Source organism: Bos indicus, chromosome 3, assembly GCF_029378745.1.
Source record: "Bos indicus isolate NIAB-ARS_2022 breed Sahiwal x Tharparkar chromosome 3, NIAB-ARS_B.indTharparkar_mat_pri_1.0, whole genome shotgun sequence".
Taxonomy (NCBI): Eukaryota; Metazoa; Chordata; class Mammalia; order Artiodactyla; family Bovidae; genus Bos; species Bos indicus.
This window is the reverse complement of record NC_091762.1, coordinates 45918185-45946136: the sequence shown is the minus strand read 5'-3', so window position 1 is coordinate 45946136 and position 27952 is coordinate 45918185. Positions and strand designations below refer to the sequence as shown.

Genomic DNA, 27952 nt, shown 5'->3' with positions numbered 1-27952 from the left:
CCATTAAATTTAATTACCTCCCCCTGTGGTTTTAAATAGAAGTGGCTTCAAAATGAGGGCAGCTTCTATTAAATTTAATTACTTTCCCCTGCTGCTTGCGTAGTAAAAGGGAGGTCACTAAATGAGAGCAGCTTCTAGACTAAAGTATATGGTAACTGTGTGCCAGCAATAACAAAATTGTACCCAAACTACCATTCTAGGGAGTTTCATAGGTTTTATCCTTTCTGCTATTTAAAATACTTTCTTTTGCCTTGAGTTAAGCCCCTAATATAATGAGCAATGATAGGAGGAGATATATTTTAAAAACCAATTTTAGTTTCACAGACTAATTCAAGGTAAATATACTATTTCTATACAAATATATAGAAATCGTTCAGTGGAAATTATTCCACTCCAAGATTCAAGCTCAGAACTTTTAAGATTAACATCATTTGCTGTCGTTTCTCCAGCTGTAAGGATGCTAAGTTTTATTCTTCACACATTTTCAATGTCTAGTAAAAGCCTTCATTGATTCTGATCAGATGGATTTGATGACTGCTTCCTAAAAGTTATTAAAAAGGTATTAAGTTTGGGGAGATTTCAGAAAAACATTCAGAAATAGGAATGTTAAAAAGAAAAAAAAATCAGGTTCATTACAGACTGTTGTATTTGAAAAAAGTTAATCTGTATGCTTTATAACAGTATAAAATTGTACATTGGTTTAAAAATACTATGGTATAATCCTATAAAATCTAATAGAATATGAAATTTTAAATATCTCTTTTTTAATTAAATATTAATTAGGAGGAAATTCTACTCAGTTAAAACACCATTGTACTATTTATTTTTTATACAAGCAGAATGCAGATGAACAATATTTCAATTCAATCACACAGTTTAGTATAAATATAAAACAAGACACCCCTTAAGCATTTTAAGTAACAAATTAAACATTTACATTTTTTACTGTGCACTGAGGCTTAACATTTATGCTGCTTCAAAACCAAAGTAGAGCCTCAAGGGAAGTCTCTCCACTGACAAATTAATACCTTAGAGAACAGAGCTGAATGGTGGCAATGAACTCATTTGTTCCCCCAATAATGAAGAATGACTTTTTCTTTACCACATCTGTGACTGTTGCTATGGTGACTCAGACTTACCTCATTGCTTCTCGGAGAGCTCCTCGCTCACCAAGAGTCGTGTGCTTGATGTCATCAAAATTATTCTCCAGCTTCTCGCAATTCTGTAACATATTAGAAAAATGCATTAGTCCTCTAACATCCAGAGATAAAATTATATCTATGCAATTATGTAAACATATAATTGATTATATTGATTATGGACTCAAAAAATATGTACACCACTTTAATTGGGTAGGATTCATTAAAATTGACAGTGTGAATTCAACAGTAACAAAATAAAAACGTCTTATGATACAGCTGTCACAGAATTCGTCTTATCAATTTTTGAAAACTGGCTAAATAGGAGAAATGAATATTACATAAAAGTAGTACAACTTCTAGAGTTTTGAAGTTAAAAAATTAGTTCTCTAAAATAATCTAAGTATATCAAAACCAACTGTAATTTAAAAGAAAGCCAATAAAGTTTGAAATCATATTAAACTGGATATGATAAATACTCAGTTCTAAAAATATTAGTATTTACTGAAAACAGAAAGATAAAGCCCAAGCATAATATAATAATAAAGTTCAAACATTTTGAAATCAAAAAATTTTAAATTGATCTTTAAATAACAAAAATACAAACTGTTCACAAATATACATATGTACATATATTTGAAAATAAGTCCAATCATTAAAATCAAGTGACACAGTATCAAGCTCTTAGCAATACTGACTGAATTTTTTAACAGATTTTTAAAAATTTTAATAATATTTTTATATGTAAAAGTAACTTAATCTCACATGATCCTAATAAGCTATGAGAACATAATGTACAAGATTAAATTTTAGCCTAAAAAGTGCATCCATATGAATCTTTGGCACATTATATTTCATATATAATTTAGTAGTACTTAGGTAATAAAATAATTGGACTTAATTAACATTTTAGTTAATTTAAGAAAAAAAAACTAATATAGTTTTAAACATTAGTGTGTTCTATTTAAATTGTAAATAAATATGCTGGATTTTACAAGAACACAGAATTTAGATTAACAATATTCAGTGTGTAAGTATTCATTGATTTAAAACCCATTTATATATATATATATATCAATATGATCGTGCTTTGATTTTTTTAGATTGGCCAAATTAAGGAAAACATTCATTTTAACACAGAGGCATGTTTTATAATGAAAATCTTGAAAAATCACAAAATTGTACCTAAAATAACTTGAACTGTGAATAAAAGTCCTTTTATGGATATGTAAGTTGCAAATATCTCCTGCTCTGTGCCTTCTCTTTTCACTTTTTAATAGTATCTTTTCCTAAAGAGAATTTCTTATTTTTAAAGAGGCCCAATTTCTTCTTAGATACATATGCCATTTAAAAGTAGACATTTAATTTTCAAATACATGGGTTTTTAAAATATCTTTGATATTAATTTCTCATTTAAATGCTTTCTTTTCTGCAATCATGCTCTGTGTTTTTTCAGTCTTCACACTTTATTGAGGCTTTCAATGGCTAAGCCAAAGATCTCTCTTGGTAAATGTCACACTGTACTTGAAAGTATGTGGGTTATTTCCAAATATCTTTTGTATTGATTTCTAACATAATTCCCTGGTGATAAGGGAACAGACTATGTGTGATTTCAATACCTTCATACTATGAAATTTTTGCACCTTGTCCTTCTTTTATGTCCCTGAATATGTTCCAGCATCTATATTTAATCTATGGGAACTTTAATAGAATTTGTATCCTACTGTTGTGTTAAAATTATATAAATCTTAATGATCTCGAATTGGTTCATGGTACTTTTTAAGTCTACTATATCCTTTGATGGAGAAGGAAATGGCAACCCACTCCAGTATTCTTGCCTGGAAAATCCCATGGACAGAGAAGCCTGGCAGGCTATAGGCCATGGGGTCGAAAGAGTCGGACACGACTGAGCAACTAAACCACCACATATCCTTTTACTTTTCTGTATATTGATTCTATTAATTTTTGAGAGTTTTATATTGAAACTCCAATTAAAAATCTTAATTTATCTACTTTAAAAATTAGTTGTCATATATAGTGGAACTATATGTAATTTTGTTCTGTATTTTCCAAGCCTCCTGTAAATGTGTTATCATACATTCATCATTTTAAAAACGCCCAATTTATTATTGCTTAGGTTTATGATTAGTGCTATTTTTGTCCTATTTAAGAAATCTTTGATTTTCCTCAAGGTTATAAATATATTTTCTTATATTTTTTCCACAGAGCTCTATTATTTTCATTTTACATTTAGATGAATAGTTCATCTGGAATTGATACTTATATACAGTACGTAACAAAATCACACCATATAGGTCAGTGATTAGATCAGTGCTATTGATTGAAAAGACCATCATTTCCCCCACTTTAATTCATCTTTCCCATGAAGTAAGATACAGTATACATGGGATCTGTTTCTGGAGTCCATAATGGTCAACTGTTTAATTTGCTCTTCTTGTGCCAGTATCACACTGCTTTAATTACTTATATCTATAATAAATAAAGAATGCCTTCATGTACGTATGAAAAAAACAGATAATTCAATGTAAAATGGGCAAAAGATTTGCATAGACTCTATATACCAGAGACCCTATATATATAGACACTATATCACAAATAACTAATCTTTTTTAAAAATCCTCAACAGTATTAGTTATGAGAAAGATGAAATTTTAAAAATGAGATATCACACACATTTTGGAAGTGTCTAAAATGAAAAAGATAGATGATACAAAAGTGCTTTTATAGTTTAAAAACTAAACTGCAAATTGTTACAACCACTTTATAAAGCTTTTTGGTTGCATTTTCAAAAGCTGAACATTCATGTCTGGGAATACACCCAGAACAAATATATATTATAATATGTTCACCTAAAGTCATATATGAGAATGTTAATTGTAGCACTACCAAATTTCCCAAAACTGTAAAAAAAAAAAAGTCAAACGTACATAAATATGGGACATACAAATCAAATGTGCTATATTAACACAATGGAAAATACACAGCAATGAGAATGAACAAGCTATGACTATGTGGAGTAACATGGATGTATTTCACAAGCATTAAATTAAATGATATACAAAAGAGCATACAGGAAAATTATTCCACTTACATGAAGTTCAAAAATAAACAAAGCTATAGTGAATATTCCAAAAATAAGAAAATAATTCCATTTATAAGAACATAAAAAGAATAAAATATTTCTGAATGTTTAACAACAACAAAAAAGCCTAAGACTTGGGTACTGAGTACAAACATCATGAAAAAATTAAAGGCCAAAATCAATGGAAAGACATCCTATGTTCATGGAGTAGAAGACTTACTATTGTTAAGGTGTACTACCCCCTAAATCACTCTAAAGATTTAACACAATTCCTATCAAAATCCCTGCTGACTTTTTTTTTGCAGACTTTAATAAGCTGATCCTAAAATTCCTATCAGAATATTAAGAACATAGAATAGATAAAATCTTCCTAAAAACAGAAGAGCAAAGTTGAAGGACTAATACTTTCTAATTTCAAAAATCACTATAAATCTACAATAATCAAGACATATATCCATACACACACACACACACACACACACACACACACACACACACAAATGTTCATGCCAGCATTACTCACAACAGAAGACAAAAAGTAAAAAACTGCAAGTCAATAGAATGATAAATGGATAAAAAATACGGTATGCCAATATAATGATATTTCTATTCAGATGTAAAGTTCTGGTACATGATGACCTTTAATAACATTATGCTAAGTGAAAAGGCCAGACATAAAAGGCCACATTGCATCAATTCATTTATATAAAATGTCAGTACAGGAATATCCATAGAGACAGAAAGGAGATTAGTGGTTGCCAGTGGCTGCTGAGAGGGAAGGAATTTCTGCTAATGGTAACGAGGTTTCTTTTTGGCGACGTGAAAGTTCTGATATCAGTGACAATCAGTGAGCAACACTTTGAATATACTAAAAACCACCCATTTATATACACTTGAAGAGTGAACCTTATGGTATGTGCATACATCAGTAAAGCTGTTATTTTAAAAATAGGCAAGACTAATCAGTTGGAAAGCAGTGTAGAGTGACTACAAGAGGCAGAAGAGTCTTCTAGGGCACTTCATTTTGTGAAAATTCATGGACCTGAATACCTAGGATCTGTTTACTTTTCCAAATGTGATACTGCAATAAGACACTTTTAAAAGATAGTTTGAATTCTGGTGAAGGAATCACAATGCAACAGTATTATCACTACTGTTTTAAAAAAAAGGCAGATAAGAAGTTCAAAGTATCTGACATAGTAAATGTTAGCTATCAGCTAATAATAGTGAAATAACATTTTATTATTTACTAAAATTCTGTAATAAAGATCAAATTTCTGTAACTTACCCTGATAAACTTTTGATACCTCCCTAACTAAATTACAGACTTTTTCTCTATACAGTGATAGTCTTAAAGAATGACACTTATTTGACTATAATTGCAAAGATAAATAACATAATTATTGAATTAGCTTGGCTTTGAAGAACACTCCCAGTACTTCTGAGATAAAATGTATAGTCTAGGCCTCTAAATTAGAAACCAGACTTTTCCAGTCTTTTGCCTAATACTGGATATCAGGGCAGAAAAGCAAGAGGGCGTGTAGAGTTCAAACTGTACAGATTATAGTGCCATTTCAAATATTCTATGGGAACAATAATATTTTTAAGGAGTTTTACATTTATAGGTGTGGTCAATGCAGGATTTTTATGACAGTGAAATATTGGGGAGGATTCTAAATTTTCAATAATGAAAAAATGGTTAAATAGAGCACTTTAAATTTAAAGGATATTATGCATTAATTATAAATGCTGTTTAGGTGGACATACTCAATGTGTGATATTGAGTACCTTTTTTAAAAAGACACTATTGAATTGAACATGTTGTATGATACAATCACAATTATGGCCAACAAACAAGCAAAGCCAAAAAAGACTAGCAATGCAAGAATAACTCAGATTATCTCAAAATGTTAAATAAAAAAGGACATCTTTTTTACTTATAGTTTTCAATATTTCCCAAGGTTTTTGTTATATGTTTACATTTTTTTTTTACTTCAAGATAAAAAAAATCAAGAGATTTTTTAAAAGTTTTTGAAGTATTTGTATATTCTATATTGAATGTGCTTTGTAAAATAGAATGCAACAAAATAATAGATAGCAACAAAAGAAATTTAAGACAGAAATATACTTTTCCAACATTTGTTTTTTATATTAAATATGACCTTGACAAAATAAGATTTCTGCCTCCTCTATTTGCCAATGAGTTCACGAAAGTTCTACTATTTCAAATTGTCCAAAAAAAAGCTTCCAATAAGTTTTATTTTTTAAATCTTGCACTCACAAAAGAGGTATAAGGATGTACACAAAGCAGTAAAAGAAAATAAAGTCATGTAATAAAATCAGTTACATATATTTTCTATATTTAACCTACTGTGTACAACTGCTACTCAAATAATACCACTTGAATGCTACTTAAGTGAATGCATAAAAAGACCCAAACATAATTACTAGTGATATAATATTTGCAGTGTACTTTTTGAAGTTTCATATATTCAGACTTAATAACAGATAACTAGTATCTATTCACAGAGAAGGCAATGGCACCCCACTCTAGTACTCTTGCCTGGGAAATCCCATGGATGGACGAGCCTGGTAGGCTGCAGTCCATGGGGTTGCTAAGAGCTGGACATGACTGAGCGACTTCACTTTCACTTTTTACTTTCCTGCATTGGAGAAGGAAATGGCAACCCACTCCAGTGTTCTTGCCTGGAGAATCCCAGGGACGGGGGAGCCTGGTGGGCTGCCGTCTCTGGGGCCGCACAGAGTTGGACACAACTGAAGCGACTTAGCAGTAGCAGTATCTATTCATGATTCTAAACAGACTTCATGATACCACTTTTAGAGTTGCATAATACTCCACTGCATCCATGTGCTATTACTTATTTAGCTAATTCCTTTTTGGTTTGATTTGTTTCTTTCTAATGCTATTACAAACATAAAACAGGAATAGATGGATGAAAATGAAATACAAGCTTAAAAGTATTAAGAAAAACATAAATATTCATTAACTTGGATTATTCATTCCAAATAATTTCCCATCCAACTCAAACTGTTTTCATGTTAAATATATTCAAAATGTATGACTATGGTAAAGTTAATACTCAAACTCAGGATGACTGATTCTAAATCTCATTCTTGTTGTTTCCCAGTTCAACCACTGATGGAAAGCAATGTATGTTTTCTTGGTGGTCATATGATTATACTTATTTTTTGCTAGGTTTTCCATAATCCCAACACCATCAATTTAAATGAATCACTGCTAAGAGTCTCACATTTAAATCTTAAATTGAAAAAGGTTTCATAATCTCTTTCAATCAAACTTTACCAATTCAATATGGAAAACTGCATCCGTTGCTTCCCCACAGGTGGCTTATAAATCAGATGTGGAAATAGACACTTCTATTTAATTGTTATGGGCATATTTTTAATAAACCACCTACTTTGGATATATATATACATAAACACACACACATACATACAAATATGTTTGCTAAATGGAGTCATTTAACAGAAATAAATCTGTACTTTGACAAGGTATTTTTGTTTTGCATGGTTGGTTTTCAAGACTATCTTAGAAACTTTGATTTCACCAACAGGGATTAATGAAATCAAATAAAATTATATCTGAATCCTTTTATTTAAAAATAATTGTCTTCAGTTAGGTTACCGTCTTTAAGACATGCTATTTATAGGACATCTGAGATTTACTCATTAAATCTAATGGAAAAGCTAGAAAGTCTCACTACTGTAATTAAGAGAGAATTTTAAGATTTCAATATAGCCGTTTAAAGTAACTCCCTAGACCAGAGCAATAACGTCCAGGGCAAAACAAGTCATAGATAACAAATATTTTAAGGCAGCCTGCTACAACCATGTGACACAGCAGCTTAGAATCAAAAGCAAACACAGACATAGTTCACAAAAATCTCTTGCCACCTCGATATCCATTTCTCAGTCCCTTGGGAAAAACTGTACAATAAAACGTCAAAAATAAAAATAAAAAATAAAGCTCTTATCATTTCTCATAATTTATAAATCATTCCCAAACAGTAAATGTTAATCTGATCAATTTTTGGAAAAGGTCAATTCACAGTAAGATCTATGTATAGACAACTATTCAAAAACAGAATTCTTGCGGAAATTTTACTTTTTCAGATTTATATTTTTAAAAATTATATAGATGGCTTCAGAATCTCCAATGAGTCTAGATGTTAGTACAAAAAAAAGTCTTTGCCTCCTTTCTATGTGGTAAGTTGAGAGCATGAAGAAAAAATACTGTTTTGTCCGTTTTTCTTTTGCACCTGACATCCCTCATCACCTTCCTCCTCTTTGCAACCTTCACTGTAATTTTAAACTTTATTTTGGCCACCACTGCTGCAGAGAAACAAGTTTATGAAGGACATTTAAAAAGAAATTAATAAAATCACTAGATTTTGAGATCTTAAAGGCCTATTCCTAGCATAAACAATACAGTGGAAAAAATACTTGACTGTTTAGTTTTTCCAGCCACAGAGATAGGAGATAACACTCTGCTGAAGACAGAGAGAGAAAATTGGACACAAAAGCCTAAAGTAGCACCACTGAGCTCACTGTGGCTCCAGGAATTGAGGACAGCCAAAGAACTCAGAGTTGACTGAGAGAGAAAGTGTTCCACAGCATCTGAAGGTATTTCTTCACTTTAATGATGAGAAGCCTCAAATTTAATGATTTTATCTGGAAGTGGCTAAAATGACATATTTTGCCATGAAGTGCAATGAGAACCCAAAGTGAGTGACAAATACCAGAAATGCAAAGAATGCACTGTTTCACAGTCCCTGAGTCTGTACAAAGCTTATTGTGCCCAATAGAAAAAAAAAAAAAAAGAGGAAACAAATGAATGCTGTAAACATTTAAACAGTCTAGTTGTTTCTTTCACCAAAAGTACCTCTAAGTCCTGAGGAAATCAAATCCAAGGTTTATTTTTTGTTTTTGTTTTTTTTCAAGAACAACATATGAAAGTACAAAAGAAGAGATACAAGGGTTAAATATAATTTAAACAAATGTCAGTCTTTTTCCAGAATCAAGTTAATATCTCAAGAAACTAACATCTTTATATATTCATCCTCTCCATAAGTAAATTAAGTATTAGAGCCATTAGATGAGGGGTAAAAACATTCACTATCATGTCCACTATCAGTAACATTTTCATAAAATTAGGGATAACTGTAAGTAAAATGGAGCCAACATCCTCCTATCAAAATCTAGTCTCAGCCCAGTGAACACAAGTGTGTACCTGAGAAAAATCACAAACTTATTTTTAAGTAACAAATAATATGTTGTTTACTCCAGGATAAAATCCTGTAACTCAGATCAGGACTTAAACCCCATAGTCTTTTAAATGAGATCACACACTTGGTCTCAAGATTTAATAAAACTCAGGTTCTTAATATCTCATTGCTGAAAGAATTCAGTGAAAGACAATGTGATAGGTAAGAAGCAGATTTATTTAGAGAAAAATACACTCCACAGACAGTGTGGGCAATCTCAGAAGGCGAGAGGCCCCCCAAATATAGCATGGTTAGTTCTTATAGGCTTAATAATTTCATTAGCTAATGAGTGGGAGGATTATTCCAACCACTTTGAAGAAAGGGCAGGGATTTGCCAGAACTCAGCCTCTGCCCACTTTCTGACCTTTTTTGGCTGGTCTCAGAACAGTCATGGCATTGACAGATGTGTCATTTAGCATGCTAATGTATTACAATGAGCATATAATGAGGCTCAAGCTACACTGGAAGCCAAATCTCCACCATCTCGAACCTAGTTGGCTTTAACCAGTTTTTGTCATGTCCTATGGCTATGTCCGGAGAAGGCAATGGCACTCCACTCCAGTACTCTTGCCTGGAAAATCCCATGGACTGAGGAGCCTGCTGGGCTGCAGTCCATGGGGTTGCTAAGAGTCGGACACAACTGAGTGACTTCACTTTCATGCATTGGAGAAGGAAATGGCAACCCACTCCAGTGTTCTTGCCTTGAGAATCCCAGGGACGGGGGAGCCTGATGGGCTGCCGTCTATGTGGTCTCGCAGAGTCGGACACAACTGAAGCGACTTAGCAGGATGGCTATGTCATTCTTTTAAATGTTGTACCCTGCCTGCTTCCGTCCTGTTTCAAGGGAATTTTATATATAAGTGTAGACTCAGACAGTAAAGCATCTGTCTACAATATGGGAGACCCGGGTTCAAGCCCTGGGTTGGGAAGATCCCCTGGAAAAGGAAATGGCAATCCACTCCAGTATTATTGCCTGGAAAATCCCATGGACAGAGGAGCCTGGTAGGCTACAGTCTATGGGGTCACAAAGAGTCAGACACGACTGAGCGACTTCACTTACCCCAGAACACAATTTCAGGCATAAGCAAGGCATAAGGGACTTCCCAGGATGTAAAAACTGAAACAGTACCTTTCCCATGGTTGATGACTGATATTTCCTATTTTTCAAGGGCCTCATAATTTCCTTTGACCAAGACAATTGCATAAGAAAGCTGCAACCATCACAGCAGAGGCAGGATGGACCATCAATTTTGTAGGAAATAAGGAAGGGAAAGGCAAAAGTATATTAAAAGGAAAAGAGGACACACAGAGAAAATGAACAAACTATTCTTCAGATTAGAAAGTACAAGAACAAGAAAAACCAGTGATTAGTAATAAAACATTGGGACAAAAAAACAGGCCTATTAGCCTAAACACCATTGGGCAAGTAAGTGGGAACACACAGGAAAAACGGAAGGACATGAAAGTATTGAATTTAGTGCTGACCAGACATCCCATTTGCTACAGTAGGCAAAGGTTATCTCTACTTAATTAGTAGGAAACTGGAAATCCATACCATCAACCAGGGTAAATGTTACAGTTTTTTGGCATATAAAGATGTATTATAGTAAAGTAGCTAACATGAAGGGCTTGCTCTGTGTTATACACTTTTCTAGGAACTTTACCCTTTTAATCTGCACAAAAATCATTGAGCTGTATACTTTACAAATGAGGGAAAAGGTATAGGGAAATTAAGATAACTTGCCTAAGGTCATATAGCTAGTAAGTGATAAAACAGGGATTTGAACCCAGGGAGTCTATCCTCAAAGCTAGACTCAAATCCCTCAGACTGCTTCAAAAGAGTAAACTGAATAAAGTGAATATAATAAAGTTCTGAATAGGTCCTCCTCTAGTTTTCCATTGTTAAATTTAGATGCTGCACAGGATAGATAACAGTTTACTAGTTAAGTGGGGCATAAGTCCATACACAATACTGACTGACTTCTTTCTAGATGTGCTATACTTTATAATGTAGGAAAAAAAGAGGAATCCAATATACACGTTTAGACCAAATTAATATCCATAAATATTGTGCATGCAACAGTCTGTATTTGGGTCTGTGACACCACTGTGACAAATATAATGAGCAATTAAATTCCCAAGTGCTCAGATTTTGGCAGCAATTAAAGTGGAAACTAGAAACTAAGCATCAAAAAGAACTGGTTCTGGTGGCCTCCTGCCAAATGAATCCCCACGGGTTGAGAGAAGGTCTAAAGTTTCAATTGTGATAAATTTTACAGTGTTTTATATCTCATCTGTTTTAAGGATTGTATAAAATATAACAAAACAAATGAGCAGAATATCAACAGCAACCTTGGGGCAAAGTAATACACAAGAATACCTCTCAATGCTGACAAATTTAAACAAGATCATTGAATTATCTTTACTTAAACTAAACCAAGCAATAATAAATTCAACCAAATATCTACTAAATCACATGCTGGATAGGACAGAAAAGAAGCAAAAAAGTTAGCAAATTACATTATTAAATAAAATAATTGATGGTATTACCATATAATTTAGTTTTTATAAGGACTACATTTCCTTTATGATAATCACAATAACCAGAACTAAATAAATTGGATCTAAAATGTATATATTAACCTAAATTTTTTAATTAGTTAATTAATTTTAATAAATGAGGAAACAGTTGTATATTGTTAAGGTCACAGAGAGTTAATGGCACAGCTACTAGAACTTTAGTGTCATACTTACTAAATAACAAAAGCTGAAATTAATCAATTAAATTTCAATTTAAAAAAAAGAAATTTGAAAATCTACTATTTTTTTAGGCATCATACTAAGCATCAGGGATATAAAGTTGAATAAGAAAAGACCCTCATATTGATCACAATCCAATGATAATGTACCGAAGGGAGAGGAATTAATTCTCCTAGAGTAGAGATGTCTAGGTTCATGACTTCTAAACATATCTCTGATTCAAACTTTTCCGGATTAAGAGGGCTAAGGAGGGGCAAGAGGAAAAGGTAGTAGACTTGGCCCTAGCCGCAGACCTTGGCATCACTGTCTACTGGTTATATGTCCTTAGGCAGGGCACTTAGTTTATCCTGAGCAAAATATACTTGAACCTTCTAGAGCTGTCAGCCTAATTAGATGAGGTAATGTATGTAAATCACTTAGTACACTGAACAAATAGAAGGTTTTCAAAAAACAGAGGAAGCGAAGGAAAAAAATAAAGAGGAGGAAGAGGAACAGTATCTCTGAACCCCACCATAATACTAACGGATCAGATGCTATGGAGTGAGGTAGAAAAGGGTGTACTTCTCATGTTGTGCAAGTGATACTAATAAGTAATAAAGCAAAATAAATACAGTCTTTATGGGAAAACAAGACTTTTAACTTTTTGATCATAAGATCCTTATGAGAATATAATGAAAAATCAAGATCCTTTTCTCCTAAAAAAATGGTTGCTGTTTAGTCACTAAGTCATGTCTGACTCTTTTGCAACCCCATGAGACTGTAGCCTGCCAAGCTCCTCTATCCATGTGATTTCCCAGGCAAGAATACTGGAGCGGGTTGCCATTTCCTTTTCCAGGGGCTCTTTCCTGACCCAGGGATTGAAGCCAAGTCTCCTGCATTGGCAGGCGGACTCTTTACCACTGAGCCACCAGGGAAGTCCCTTAAAAACTTAAATATTCACAAAGCAGTCAATGCAGAAGATGTAAGAGAAATGGGTTCAATCCCTGGGTCAGGAAGTTCCCCTGTAGGGAGATATGGCAACTCACTCCAGTATTCTTGCCTGGAGAACATGGACAGAGGAGCCTGGCAGGCTACTGTTCATAGGGTTGCAAAGAGTCCAACACGACTGAAGCAACTTATAACTTATAGCAACCAGCACAATATGCTATATATACAATTTCAATAACCAATGGATCTCCTGAAGCCCATCTTTGGTCCTATGTCTATGTGCACCAAATTTTAACATCAGGAAGAATGATTTTGCAATGGACTTCAGTTCAGTTCAGTTCAGTCGCTCAGTCGTGTCCGACTCTTTGTGACCCCATGAACTGCAGCACACCATGCCTCCCTGTCCATCACCAACTCCGGAGTCCACCCAAACCCATGTCCATTAAGTCGGTGATGCCATCCAACCATCTCATTCTCTGTCATCCCCTTCTCCTGCCCTCAATCTTTCCCAGCATCAGATCTTTTCAAATGAGTCAGCTCTTTGCTTCAGGTGGCCAAAGTATTGAAGTTTCAGCTTCAACATCAGTCTTTCCAGTGAACACCCAGGACTGATCTCCTTTAGGATGGACTGGTTGGATCTCCTTGCAGTCCAATCTAAGCAATGGACTTAGATGACTTAAAAATGAAAGCTACTATGTTGTCCAAGTAAACTGAGAAGCAAGGGGTCCAATAGCTGGCAAGTTTCTATTGTTTGATAATAATGCTCAGTTCAAGCATTCAAATTATTAATAAAAAATATGATGCAAAAGTCAATCTTGTTCCCAAGCTAATAATAAAAGCAAGTTATTCACTCATTCAAAGTTATTTATATTCTAATACATGCCAGATGTGTAATAGTCACTGGTCACTGAGGATACAAAGGCTTTTTAAAAAACAAAAACAAAAACCTATTCATTTAAAAAAACACAGTATCAATCCAATAAGGAAACTGTTACCAGGCAAGTATGTCCCACATCCAGTGGAAGAATCCTTGCCATACATTAATCACATATTACTACAATCATTACAAATCTCAGATGACTGGAAGCCAGCAGGACACCATATTTTGAAGGACTCACAGGGGATTATTATCAATAAGGCCACAAGTTTTATGCAGGCAATTATAAATTTATATTTCAAAATCTGAACAAGTAAAACAGCATGCTCTAAGTTATACCACTACAACTCTAAGGCAATTTAACATTGATTAATTTAATTATTTTCTTTAGGCAGTAAGGTAAATAGGGAAAAGGTAATACCAATGCCTATGTTTTTCATGTAGTTAGAAATTCCTATGGTCTAAGTTTCTACAAAAAAATGAGTCAATTAGATGAGCTTACTCTTCCAGTAAAATGTTGCTTTAAATCTTGGCACTCATCAAAAAGCCTCAAAACTAACCTCACTGAAGTTCTTTACAGGAGAAGTAAAAAAGTAATAACTATATTCAGATTTTTAAAATTCCAGATGAATATTCTAATACCAATATATGATTTCCAGTTCTAATCAAGAGATTCATATTTCAATAGATAATTGCTTTTCCCTTTGGTACATCTTAACTAGTCTAATCCTTTCAGTGAACATTAAGACATAATCATATTTAGCTAATGTCATTTCACTAACGGTGGCCAGCTTACAATTGGGGCCTGTCGAGGAGAATTTCATATGAGTAACAGTGAAGTGGAATATAATATAGTATGAGATGGAGTAGCTGTGGAAACAGGAAATCTGTTTTTAAGTTTCAGCTTTGCAACTACACTGTTTATATGTTCTTAGAAAAATGTTTAACATCTCAATCTGCAAATATTCCCTCATGAAACAAAGATATTAATGAAAGTGATAAAAGTAATGATAAATAATTAAAAGTGTTGTGAGGATAAATTAAATGAGATTATGTATGTGAAAAGATAAACAAGAAAGTACTGTTCAAATAGTGCTATACATTTTTAAATGGACAAACTAAATCTCATTTCCAGGCTCATACACTTAATCACAATGTGTTTTCGCCACATTTAAGATTTTAACTTTTATCCATGGTAAGAATTAAGTAATATTTTAGTACTTTCCCAAAGAAAGCAAAAGTTAAAAGAAAAACAGTTCTGCAAATCCTACATGCTAAGCATCAATTTCTGTATCTAAAGGAAGTCAACAAAATTCAAGATTGAGTCTTTACTTTTTAATCTTAATTTCTTATTCAAATTACCACACAGTTCTTTACATAACGTATGGTTACATTTTGAATGAATCTCACATGGTTTACAGGATAACCAAATAACAAAGAGCATCATTATTTCAACAAATATTGTGGAGTACCATGTGCCAGGCATTGCCAATCTCAAATTGCTGCTGCTAAGTTGCTAAGTCACTTCAGTCATGTCCAACTCTGTGCAACCCCATAGACAGCAGCCCACCAGGCTCCGCCGTCCCTGGGATTCTCCAGGCAAGAACACTGGAGTGGGTTGCCATTTCCTTCTCCAATGCATGAAAGTGAAAATTGAAAGTGAAGTTGCTCAGTCTCAAATTGCTATACAGACCTTAATATTTGCTTCTGGAAGCCACTGTTATTTACTTATTCACTTAATTGTGATCAGAGGAAGGCTTTCAAACAGCAGTTGAAATTCTGCAATCTGTCATTTCAACCAGGGATGTTTGCTCACCTTCAAGTTCTGTATGATAGGACCCATCTCATTTGCTACCAGGCTATATCATTTGCCAGTCAGTTTGCTCCAGTCAAAGTGCCACCCTGCTGTTCCTTCTAGACAAAAGCACACTGTCTCCTCAGGTCCTTTGCACATGCTGTTCCCTCTGTCTGATATGTCCTGCCAAATATTCACAGAGTTTACACTTTCATCTCATTCAGGTCTCTGTTTAAATGGCACTTCTTTAGAAACATCTTTCCTAACCATTGTCCCTAAAACTGAATCCCTCTCCACTTTCTCTGCCCCTTTCCCTACCTTCTATTCTTCTTCATGGCATTTATTATACCTAATATTATATTACATGTTACAGTATTTTTAAAAGACTGTATTCATAAAGGCAAGTGATTATTTTTTATTTATAAATATTTACTGTAGTTATGAAGGCAAGAGGCATGTTTTATTAATTTATTTACTACTGTATTTCCACATAGTAGTTAACCATTAAAGGCTTGTTGAGTGGATGGTCTAGGAACTTTCACATACATGAATCAGACACTGCTGCTGCTAAGTCGCTTCAGTCGTGTCCGACTCTGTGCAACCCCATAGACAGCAGCCCATCAGGCTCCCCCGTCCCTGGGATTCTCCAGGCAAGAACACTGGAGTGGGTTGCCATTTTCTTCTCCAATGCATGAAAGTGAAAAGTGAAAGTGAAGTTGCTGAGTCGTGTCCAACTCTTAGCGACCCCATGGACTGCAGCCTACCAGGCTCCTCCGTCCATGGGATTTTCCAGGCAAGAGTACTGGAGTGGGGTGCCATTTCCTTCTCTGGAATCAGACACTAGTATAGTGAAAATGAGTATACTACCCAAAGCAATTTATAGATTCAACGCAATGCCTATCAAGCTACCAACGGTATTCTTCACAGAGCTAGAACAAATAATTTCACAATTTGTATGGAAATACAAAAAGCCTCGAATAGCCAAAGCTATCTTGAGAAAGAAGAATGGAACTGAAGGAATCAACCTACCTGACTTCAGACTCTATTACAAAGCCACAGTTATCAAGACAGTATGGTACTGGCACAAAGACAGAAATATTGATCAATGAAACAAAATAGAAAGCCCAGAGATAAATCCACACACATATGGACACCTTATCTTTGACAAAGGAGGCAAGAATATACAATGGAGAAAAGACAATCTCTTTAACAAGTGGTGCTGGGAAAACTGGTCAACCACTAGTAAAAGAATGAAACTAGAACACTTTCTAACATCATACACAAAAATAAACTCAAAACGGATTAAAGATCTCAACATAAGACCAGAAACTATAAAACTCCTAGAGGAGAACACAGGCAAAACACTCTCCGACATACATCACAGCAGGATCCTCTATGACCCACCTCCCAGAATATTGGAAATAAAAGCAAAAATAAACAAATGGGACCTAATTAACCTTAAAAGCTTCTGCACATCAAAGGAAACTATTAGCAAGGTGAAAAGGCAGCCTTCAGAATGGGAGAAAATAATAGTAAATGAAGCAACTGACAAACAACTAATCTCAAAAATATACAAACAACTCCTACAGCTCAACTCCAGAAAAATAAATGACCCAATCAAAAAATGGGCCAAAGAACTAAATAGACATTTCTCCAAAGAAGACATACAGATGGCTAGCAAACACATGAAAAGATGCTCAACATCACTCATTATCAGAGAAATGCAAATCAAAACCACTATGAGGTACCATTTCACGCCAGTCAGAATGGCTGCGATCCATAAGTCTACAAGCAATAAATGCTGGAGAGGGTGTGGAGGAAAGGGAACCCTCTTACACTGTTGGTGGGAATGCAAACTAGTACAGCCACTATGGAGAACAGTGTGGAGATTCCTTAAAAAACTGGAAATAGAACTGCCTTATGATCCAGTAATCCCACTGCTGGGCATACACACTGAGGAAACCAGAAGGGAAAGAGACACGTGTACCCCAATGTTCATCGCAGCACTGTTTATAATAGCCAGGACATGGAAGCAACCTAGATGCCCATCAGCAGATGAATGGATAAGAAAGCTGTGGTACATATACACAATGGAGTATTACTCAGCCATTAAAAAGAATACATTTGAATCAGTTCTAATGAGATAGATGAAACTGGAACCTATTATACAGAGTGAAGTAAGCCAGAAAGAAAAACACAAATACAGTATACTAATGCATATATATGGAATTTAGAAAGATGGTAACAATAACCCTGTGTACGAGACAGCAAAAGAGACACCGATGTATAGATCAGTCTTATGGACTCTGTGGGAGAGGGAGAGGGTGGGGAGATTTGGGAGAATGGCATTGAAACATGTATAATATCATGTATGAAACGAGTCACCAGTCCAGGTTTGATGCACGATACTGGATGCTTGGGGCTGGTGCACTGGGACGACCCAGAGGGAGGGTATGGGGAGGGAGGAGGGAGGAGGGTTCAGGATGGGGAACACAGGTATACCTGTGGCGGATTCATTTCTATATTTGGCAAAACTAATACAATATTGTAAAGTTTAAAAATAAAATTAAATTAAAAAAAAGTGCTAAATGATGTCAGTGAAGGCAGGTAGCTATCTTTCCTCCAAGAGACTTTCCACTGTAGCCTTATCTTGACAAATACATCATGGTCCAAATTTGGTTATTCAGTCTCGGCAAACTAACTGTTAATTTTTTGTCAGTCCTGACAATGAGTTTGCCTTTCTTATTCTATCTCATATTAGCCAAGTTAATAGAAACAGAGATACAAAATTAGAGTGCAAATGCACTCATTTATTACATGAAACTGTTACATGAATGAGACTATTATGATAACATGAGGAGTGAAATTTAACTCTCAGGAAATTCAATATGGAATGGCATATAAAAATCAATGTTCGTTAGTGAGCACAGATTCTAATGAAAAGAAATCAGACTTTAAAAAGTATTATTTATTTCAAAACAGATGGCATAGAGCATTCTTGCATTCCACAAAGAGATCATACCAGTGATGTTATTTGACTTGAATAGACACTGCCCTTGTTGAGCTTTGCAACGTATCTTATCCTATGATTGTACTAACGGACATTTAAGTAGAGTTAACCCAAACAAGTCTGCATCTGCCAGATGAATCTTGGAATTCTGTAAGATAACTTTTTAATATACATGCTCCTAAGTCACAACAAAATGCTCTGTGTGGTACCAAAACATAAATCAAAAAGAAAACTTTTTGCAAGTCACTATAGTAAGAAAACAAGGACTTCTAATTAGGTGCATAATAACTTGCTATAGTATTGCGGGGGGGTGGTGGATGAGAAAGCAAAAAAAAAAAAAAGATGAGGAAAAAAACTGAAAGTACCAGAAACTGATGGTGTTTATAGAATCTGTCTGCTAAGAATAAGATAAATGGGGGGAAAGTTGAATTATAAATTATAATCTACATTTGAATCATTTTCTCAAAACACTACTTCAATCCTAGTTCATTTCCAGCACTCTCAGCCAGTTCAGACTTATGATACTTACTAAATAGCATGGCTATATAATTTTTTTTTTTTTTTGATGAATGGCAAAAACTCCTTGGCCAAACTGACCTTCCTGTCTTCAGTGATACAGTGGAAGACAGAATGCTACAGAGGAGTAGAAGCTATGATTACCATATTTGTCTCCTAAACCTAAGTGTGTGCACTCATATTAAAAAACGTCTTTAGTACTGGAGTGCATGCAGACCATGGCTCACCATGAATTAGCTCCTTTTTGGCAGTTTCTTGCTGTGATCTTTAAATGAATGACAGAACTTTGTATACCTTCAAATACGCTTCTGGAGGATATTTTGAACCCTGATATGCTACATGAAGCCAACAGGAAAAACCTAATTCCAAGAAGATCAGAAATGTCCCAAAGTTCTGTAAGTGTTACATATTTATGAGTTAATTTTAATAAAAAGTATTTCTACCAAATGACAAAAATAAATTCATTTTCTTAATACTAATAAATTCATAGTACCCAGCATTTCATATACTAGTAAGTTCAGAGTACCAAGCACTTCATATACTGACTGATTTGTTATCGAAGAGAAGGATAGCCTAAGGTCTCTGCATTAAAACAACCATCAACCACATGATCGAACAGCTATTTAACCTTTCTCATGTTGAAGCTTGAAAATACACTAATAGTTTTACTAACATTGGTATGCCTCCACTACAGTAAGTACCACCATTAGAAAGGCACGGACACACAGTTGTTCTATGCAGGATACTGTGTGTGCAAGCATGCTCAGTAGTGTCTAACTCTTCTTGATCGTGGACTGTAGCCTACCAGGCTCCTCTGTCCATGGAATTTTCAAAGCAAAAATTCTAGAGTAGGTTGCCATTTCCTACTCCAGGGAATCTTCCCAACACAGGAATCAAACTCTCATCTCTTGTGTCTCCTGCATTGGCAGGCGGATTCTTTACCACTGAGCCAAAGGGAAGCCCATATACAATAATGGTTTATGGTTTAGTCACTAAGCTGTGTCCGACTGCCGCAACACCATGGACTGGAGCCTGCCAGGTTCCTCTGTCCATGGGATTCTCCAGGCAAGAATACTGGAGTGAGTTGTCATTTCCTTTAGGGGTATACAGTAATAATCGGATTCAAAATTAAACATTTGATGTAATCTGGAGGCTTTAAAATTAAATAATCCCTTCTCCTTGTGAAGTTTATCTCTGAAGCAGTGAGTGATCTGTCTATGAACACAATAAAATAGGTGTATCTGGGTAGATGAGGAAAACTCTGAGGTCAGGGTTGATAGCACTGGGGGAGTGGATTAATTCCATTGTTACTACTCTGGCATCAGTGGTGATTTTCTACATCTCAAAGACAATTTTAGATAGTTAAGCTTTTCACATGGAGGATTATTTTTAGAAATAACATCTACTTTAAAGAATTGTAAATAATGTTCTCATTTACTGAAGCTAATATGCTTATTCATGCACTAATTAATTACATAGAAAACACATGATTCTCAGTATTTAGCATTTAGTCTTTAATATGTTTAATTTGGTCAAAATCTATAGACGTCTATAAAAATCTACAGACCATATGGTTGTGTAAGGCAATGCATGATGTATTATAACAGTACCATATGGAGAATTCAAAATGTAAAGTTAGACATCAGGTAAACTCAAGAGATGTAAACATACTTTTTTCTCCAGTGCTGACAAGGACCAGTTACTTTAAAATTCTATTAACAAATAATTAAAATCTGCCTATGTATCATTTTAAACTATCTCAATTCTCTTGTTTGGAATAAAACCCCTGAGGTCAGAGCAAAATAAGTCAATTTAAACAGAAAGGAGAAATTTCAGTAGATGGAAGTGCTAGAACTGAACAATCTTCAGTGCATCAAAAATTTTAAATGAACATTACAAAAAAATATTCAATACAATTCTACATAAGTCTCCATAAACAGTACTTAAATTGATAAACTGAGTTTTGCTTATAAAAATATATAGCTAAGATTTCTCTATGAACACAAAATGCTGGTGCTAGATAGATATCAAACAAACAAAAGACCCTAAGACAGTATTTCTAATCATGTATCCTTAAAAGCACATGTGCATCTTAAATATGTAAGATTAATAGAATCATTTAAGTTCTTGCGTTAAGTTAAAATTCAGAAAAGCAATCATTTTTAAGTCACAAAGATAAAACGTTCTAACGTCCTTTTGGTTTTGAAGAAATAAAGGCTTTTACTTGACAGTTACTTACATAAATTTGTATCAAAAAGAGAAGTTGGCAAAGACTTTTAAATTCAGAACAATTGTCTATTAGTCTGTTTTTAATAATTTTTCGTTGGCATGTAATCCTCTTTAATTAGATTCCACTCTCTGTTGTTTCAAGACTCCATAAACTGGTGTCTTATATACCAGCTGCTAAAGCAGGAGTTACTGTCTAAATGATATTCACAATGAGTATTTAGAAGGTTTACAATTATACCCTTGCTAATAAATTGTGCTATTTTCCCCAACAATTTTAAGTGCTAATCTTCAGAAGGCATTTTAAAATTAGCTAAAATTCTGTCAAGAGATTTACAAAAATTGTTAGCATGAAGATAATTATGTCACAGTCCTTGGACTCCATCTCTGATTGTGTGCATAAATCAGAAAATGTCAGCTGTGTTTTCCCTTAATAATTATCCTTGCAGCAATATATTATAGTCTAAATTCCTATTATAATCTTTGTTTCTGGTTTCTAAAACATCAGACAATTATTTCAAAAGTTTGGAACTGATTAAATAATTTATATTCCCCAGAAAATAAGTGATTACCGGTCCTAAAATTTTAAGTATCAGTAATAAGTAGATCAATATGGAAAGCATAAATTCAGTGCTCATGAACATTCCATCCTCAGGAACTAAGTACTTGAATTTGATAACAGTTTTTTTTTTTTTAAATACCGATTAGTTAAAATTCTAACACAGCAGGTAACAGGCACATAGAGGTATAGAGTGGAATTGAAATTCTAAGACATATATCCTTTTTTATTTCAACACCAGAGACATATGAAAGACAGTAATTGTGTATCTCAAATATGTATCAAGTTTCTATCATCTGTTAATAAATGATTTTTCTATTTTTTTGTAAAAAATATAACCTTCATTTCAGAAGGTATAAAATGAAAAATAAATTCTCTCCTTTTCTTCCAGTAATTATAAATTACATGTGTTTTAATTTTTTTATAAAACAAATGGGACTAAAAGATGAAGTTTTGATATAAGCCTAGCTAGTAACCATAATAGAAACCAAAGTCTTAGATAGTTATCATTACACTTAATTAATAGCTAATACCAGAGAGTAGTTTTAGTGCATTTCTCACCATATCAAGCATTTCAGAATTAGAAACATAAAAATTAAAATTCTCTGAATACGTCAATGCTATAACTTACCAAAATGACTGGATGTAATAGTAGTTAAAGGCATGCGGCTGAAAGTTGTGAGTATTCAAAGACCACTGAAAAAGGGATATCTTTTCCTGGAACATTATATGAATGATATCTTGGGAAAATGTTTGGAAATTCTGCCAGTCACTAGAACCAATAGTGTCACATTTTCCATTTTATTCAATACTATGTCCTTTCCCTGAAATCTCAGAATGCAAAAAAAATGTTAAGTAATTGGTAAATAATGGGGATTGAGTATTATTACTGAATTTAAACTTATAAACCCTGCAGCCACATCAGATTAACAGGACCACTGCTAGCCCAAAGAATGTAGGAGCTTGAACCAGTGATTTCAGCAGATTCACATGATTCAATTTCCTAAAAAGTAAATTTATAACTTTAGATACCAGGCTTTTTTCTTCATCAATAAAACCAACCAACAGACAAAATTACTTCTCACAAAATACATCAACATATTCCTTAAAAATATTTAGTAATACACATTATTGAGATAGAGAAAAGGAGGAGGGCAGGAAGAGAAGGGGGCGACAGACGATGGTTGGGTGTCATCATCAACTCAATGGACATGAGTTTGAGCAAACTCCTGGGAATAATGAGGGACAGGGAAGCCTGGTGTAGGGTAGTCCATGGACTCGGAAAGAGTTCAACACGACTGAGCTAATGAACAACAACAAATATCATGCCTCAGTCCTTTCTCAATATGCTGCTAAGTCCCTTCAGTCGTGTCCGACTCTGTGCGACCCCATAGATGGCAGCATCTATTGTAATTCTCTGTACTAGCCATTTTAAGCACAATTACTATCTTTCTATAGAGTTTTTCATACTCACAGAAACATATACTTGATGCTGTAGTTTGTGTGTGTGTGTGTATGGAGAGTATTTCTCAACGGAGGCCACTTTTTTAAAAAGTCAGCAATTTTTTTTTTTCACATAACATGAATATGTAGATCTCCTACCAGATCAATAAACATGTTTCTAAAATTCCAAAAACTACATCAAATTTTCATAATTTTAATAATTTTATTAATGAGAGAAATGCAGTTTTATCCTAGCATCTTATTGCTACAAATGTATACCACTGTAAAAGAGTGATGATGATAATTATTCTTGTTGTGGGATAAATGTCTTCATAATGGAAATGTTAGGACTTATTTGCATTTTAATATACATAACTAGATTTTTCACCAAAAGTTTGTACCAATTCACAACTCACTGGCAGTATATAAAAGTGTTTAGTTACCTAAAACTTTGTTAATGCTGGATACTATTAATCTCATATATGTTTGCCAACTAAGACTGGAAATCATTTCACATTTACTTGACACTTAATGAGTTTAAGCATCTTTTCATGTGTTTACTTGTTGTTTATATTTTCTTTTGTAGATATTACCTATTCACATCCTTTGATGTTTTTCTTAATTGCTTATGTTATAAACATATACCCAGATAATTGCTTATCTTTGGCTTGTTTAGGATACATTTTTCCACACAATCATTCTCTGTTATTTGTTGCTTGTTTTTAAAGTATATTAAAAATAATGACAAAAAATGACAAAATCTATAAGATTTTAAGCTAAAATGGATTTTTAGGGAAAATTTTATAGCATTAAAGAAATAACATAGGAAACAATCATAAACATTGATAATTGTAAAGTTTTTAGAAAAATTCATAACAGAGAAAAAGAAAAGAGAATCCCTCCCCACTTGTCTGATGAAATGGGTACATTTTTGAAGCCCAACACTGCAATAGGCTTGTTATTTATGTTTAAACCATAACATTTATATATTCAAATAACATCTGAATAACTAGTTGAGAATAGAGATTAACCAAATACTGTATTTTTCTTGAATGAAAGCATGAACATCACTAATTTCCTTATTTTTCCATGTTTACCACTTCACCCTTTTATTTATGATGATGTGTTCATTTTCCAAACATTAAAGATAAAATAGTCAGTTAAGAAAATTTCAGTTGACTATTTGAATTTTCTCCTTTTATTTTTTTATTATTTTAAAATATTGTATTAATTAGAAAAAATAAATGGAGTTGTGTGTACAATGTTGCCAAATCCATGAAAGGTAAAAAGATTCATATGCATCTGGGCTATGCCACTTTGAATGTTCCAGGAGTTATAGCCTCATTCTCAATTTTTACTTCGTCTCCAAAAATTTGCTTTTTTTTCTTAACTGGCTTAAGCATAAAACAGTTATTAATAGCTTTAGTTATTTAAAAGTTTGAAGGAGTAATAGCATATTTTTTTATAAATTTTAATGAAATAGATAAGAGTGTGTATAGCTGGCTTTCTCTGGTGAGACAAGTGTTGGTTCAAGAATTTTTCTTCATGAAGAAAAAATGCTGCCCTATCAGAGGTTAAAAACTGAAATAAGGTAAATCCACTTGAAGTCACTGCTCACTCTAACATGGAGTTGCAAATTTGGCTTATTTAAACATTTTTACAAGTTTGGGCATGATTCATTTAAAAAATTATAAGGAAAACAATATATATTTATGGTACATAACCAAAGTACTGCAATGAAAATGAAATTTGAAAACTGAATGAAGAGTGTTGATTATGTAGATTGCAAGGCTCAGATAATTTACATGTGATGAAAATTACAGTATCAGTTTCCAAATTAATGGCATTATCAATCATCACATTTCCCTGAATCAGTCCTTTTATGAGATTATCACAGAGACAAGAGAAGATGGACCAAAAGATTAGTGACCCTTTTATCCCTTTCATCTCATCACAAGCCACAAGTGGCTTAACTTGTCATCAGAAAATACACTTATCAAAATTTCCATCAGCACAGTCTGAAAATATTGCACTGCAAGGCTCTTTGACTTGATTCTGGATCTCTCTTATTAGTGATTATCTGGATGTACCTAGCAAGAAATGAAGAAAAGAAAGTGATGGCATCTCTCCCCTACATAACTGTGTGAAATTGCCAATGCTGAGAAGGCTAAAAAAGAATAATAACCACACTGCTGAAATTAATGTGTGATATAAGTACTTCTTAATTACACTAACTTCCCAACACTGATAGGATCACTGAAACAGCATTCTACTGGTTACCCAAAAGGAATAGCTGGGAAAAATACATATATATATTGTTCCTTGGAACGAGCAATTCAAATATTTTAATGTCAAAATGAACAAATCTTAGAGCAACCTGACATACTATATATTTTACTTTTTATTTCTTTGCTGTTACTTTTATTAAAACTAGAATGTAATTTCCACAAGAGAAAGAATTTTCCTATATTTTGTTCTCTGCTATGTTCACAGGGCATTAAACAGTACCTCACCATAACAGGCACTCAATGAATGAATAAAAATCACATTATATGTAGAATTTTAGATTTGCATAATATTAAAATTAAACAAAAGAAAGACTTCATAGATATTTTTCCTGGGCTAAAGGGCCAGACCTTCTCTACTATGCAGTAGCTCCTTTGATAAGCACTACATTATTGATACGGTCCTTAAAAACTGGGGAAGATGATAAGCATATCTTAATTTCATTTTTAATGACTATTAGTAATACATAATATAATGTATTATTTAAATTATTATAAAGTAATATTTCTCTTATTGCAGGCTTCCCTGGTGGCTCAGATAGTAAAGAATCTGCCTGCAATGAGGGAGACCTGGGTTTGATCCCTGGGTTGGGAAGATCCCCTGGAGAAGGGCATGGCAATCCACTCCAGTATTCTTGCCTGGGGAATCTCCAGGGACAGAGGAGCCTGGTGGGCTACAGTCCGTGGGGTCACAAAGAGTCAGAAATAACTGAGTAACTAAATATTAGTCTGAGGGACTAATATTTCTTTTAAGCATATTTAATATTTAAACTTGATAAACTGAGTAGCTTGCCAGTAGCTCATGTCATCCTTGTTAGAATAATTAAGTATTGGCTGCTATTAGGCAGCTGCATGGCACAGGAGCAACAGAGAGGAGAGAGGAGATACCCCACTTCCAAGGTCAGGAGCAGCAGCCTAGAGGAAATACCCCACGTCCACGGTCAGGAGCAGCAGCAGCGCTGTGCTGGAGCAGCCGTGAAGAGATACCCAACGTCCAAGGTAAGAGAAACCCTAGTAAGACGGTAGGCGCAGAAAAAGGGCATAAGAGGGCAGCTCAATGGACATGAGTTTGGGTGAACTCTGGGAGTTGGTGATGGACAGGGAGGCCTGGCATGCTGCAGTTCATGTGGTCGCAGAGTCAGACACAACTGAGCTGAACTGAACTAAAATAATAGAATAACAAGTATAATAAAATTGTCAGTGATGATGTTAAAATTGCAAAAAATGAAAAAATTACTTAGAGCTTAATTCTCAAATGGACATTTATTATACTGCAACTCAAATGATTTCCTCTCTCACTATTATTTATTTCTATTAGAAGACATCTATATATTTAAATTGTCAAATTATCTTAATTCTTCACTTAAGCATTATACACATATTACATACACATATATTACATACATACACTTATACATATCCTACAATTCATATAGGAAATTACTTGGTGTAATTCTCCACTAAATGATACCATTAACACCTTTTACTGATTTTACGGAATTATTATTATCATAATTATCATGATGGTGGTTAGTACTGTCTTAAGTAGTTTATATGTTACTAGTTCTACAAAGATCTGCCCAATATTCTGTTAATATTCATTGACAGACTGGTGCTGAAACCACTGAAATGGAGAGGTCTTTGAAAATGCAGTGTTTGATGAATTGAAACTACTATTGGTAGTTATAAAGAAAAAATCTATATTGTTTAAAAGATTTCCCAAAAAAAACAAAACTCACAACCTCTCAAGGAATTAAAATCTTCACTCTTAGGATATTCTTTAGTTCTAATCTGAAGCCCTTATAGTTCCCATCCTCTTGTTCTGTCCTCAATGGAAATGTTCAATAAATATTTGTTAAACTCTATCCTCTTGTTCTGCACTCACTAAGATGGAAAACAGTTAGTCATCTTTCTTTTGTAAGAACCCTTCATGCTCAAAGACTGTTATTAACTCCCTACTCTTACAGCCTCAAGTTTGAACAATCCAATTCCTTAGCCTTGCTTCA

General features: G+C 33.9%; 1 protein-coding gene across 2 annotated transcripts in view; it reads right to left on the bottom strand.

The window, feature by feature from the left end:
• DPYD (dihydropyrimidine dehydrogenase) overlaps positions 1-27952 on the bottom strand; it is a 922996-nt gene that overhangs the window by 808629 nt on the left and 86415 nt on the right. For both annotated transcript variants that reach the window (XM_070779940.1, XM_070779937.1), the window contains exon 3: positions 1140-1222. In XM_070779940.1, coding sequence (XP_070636041.1) covers positions 1140-1222 — 83 coding nt within the window. The remainder of the gene's footprint in view (positions 1-1139; positions 1223-27952) is intronic.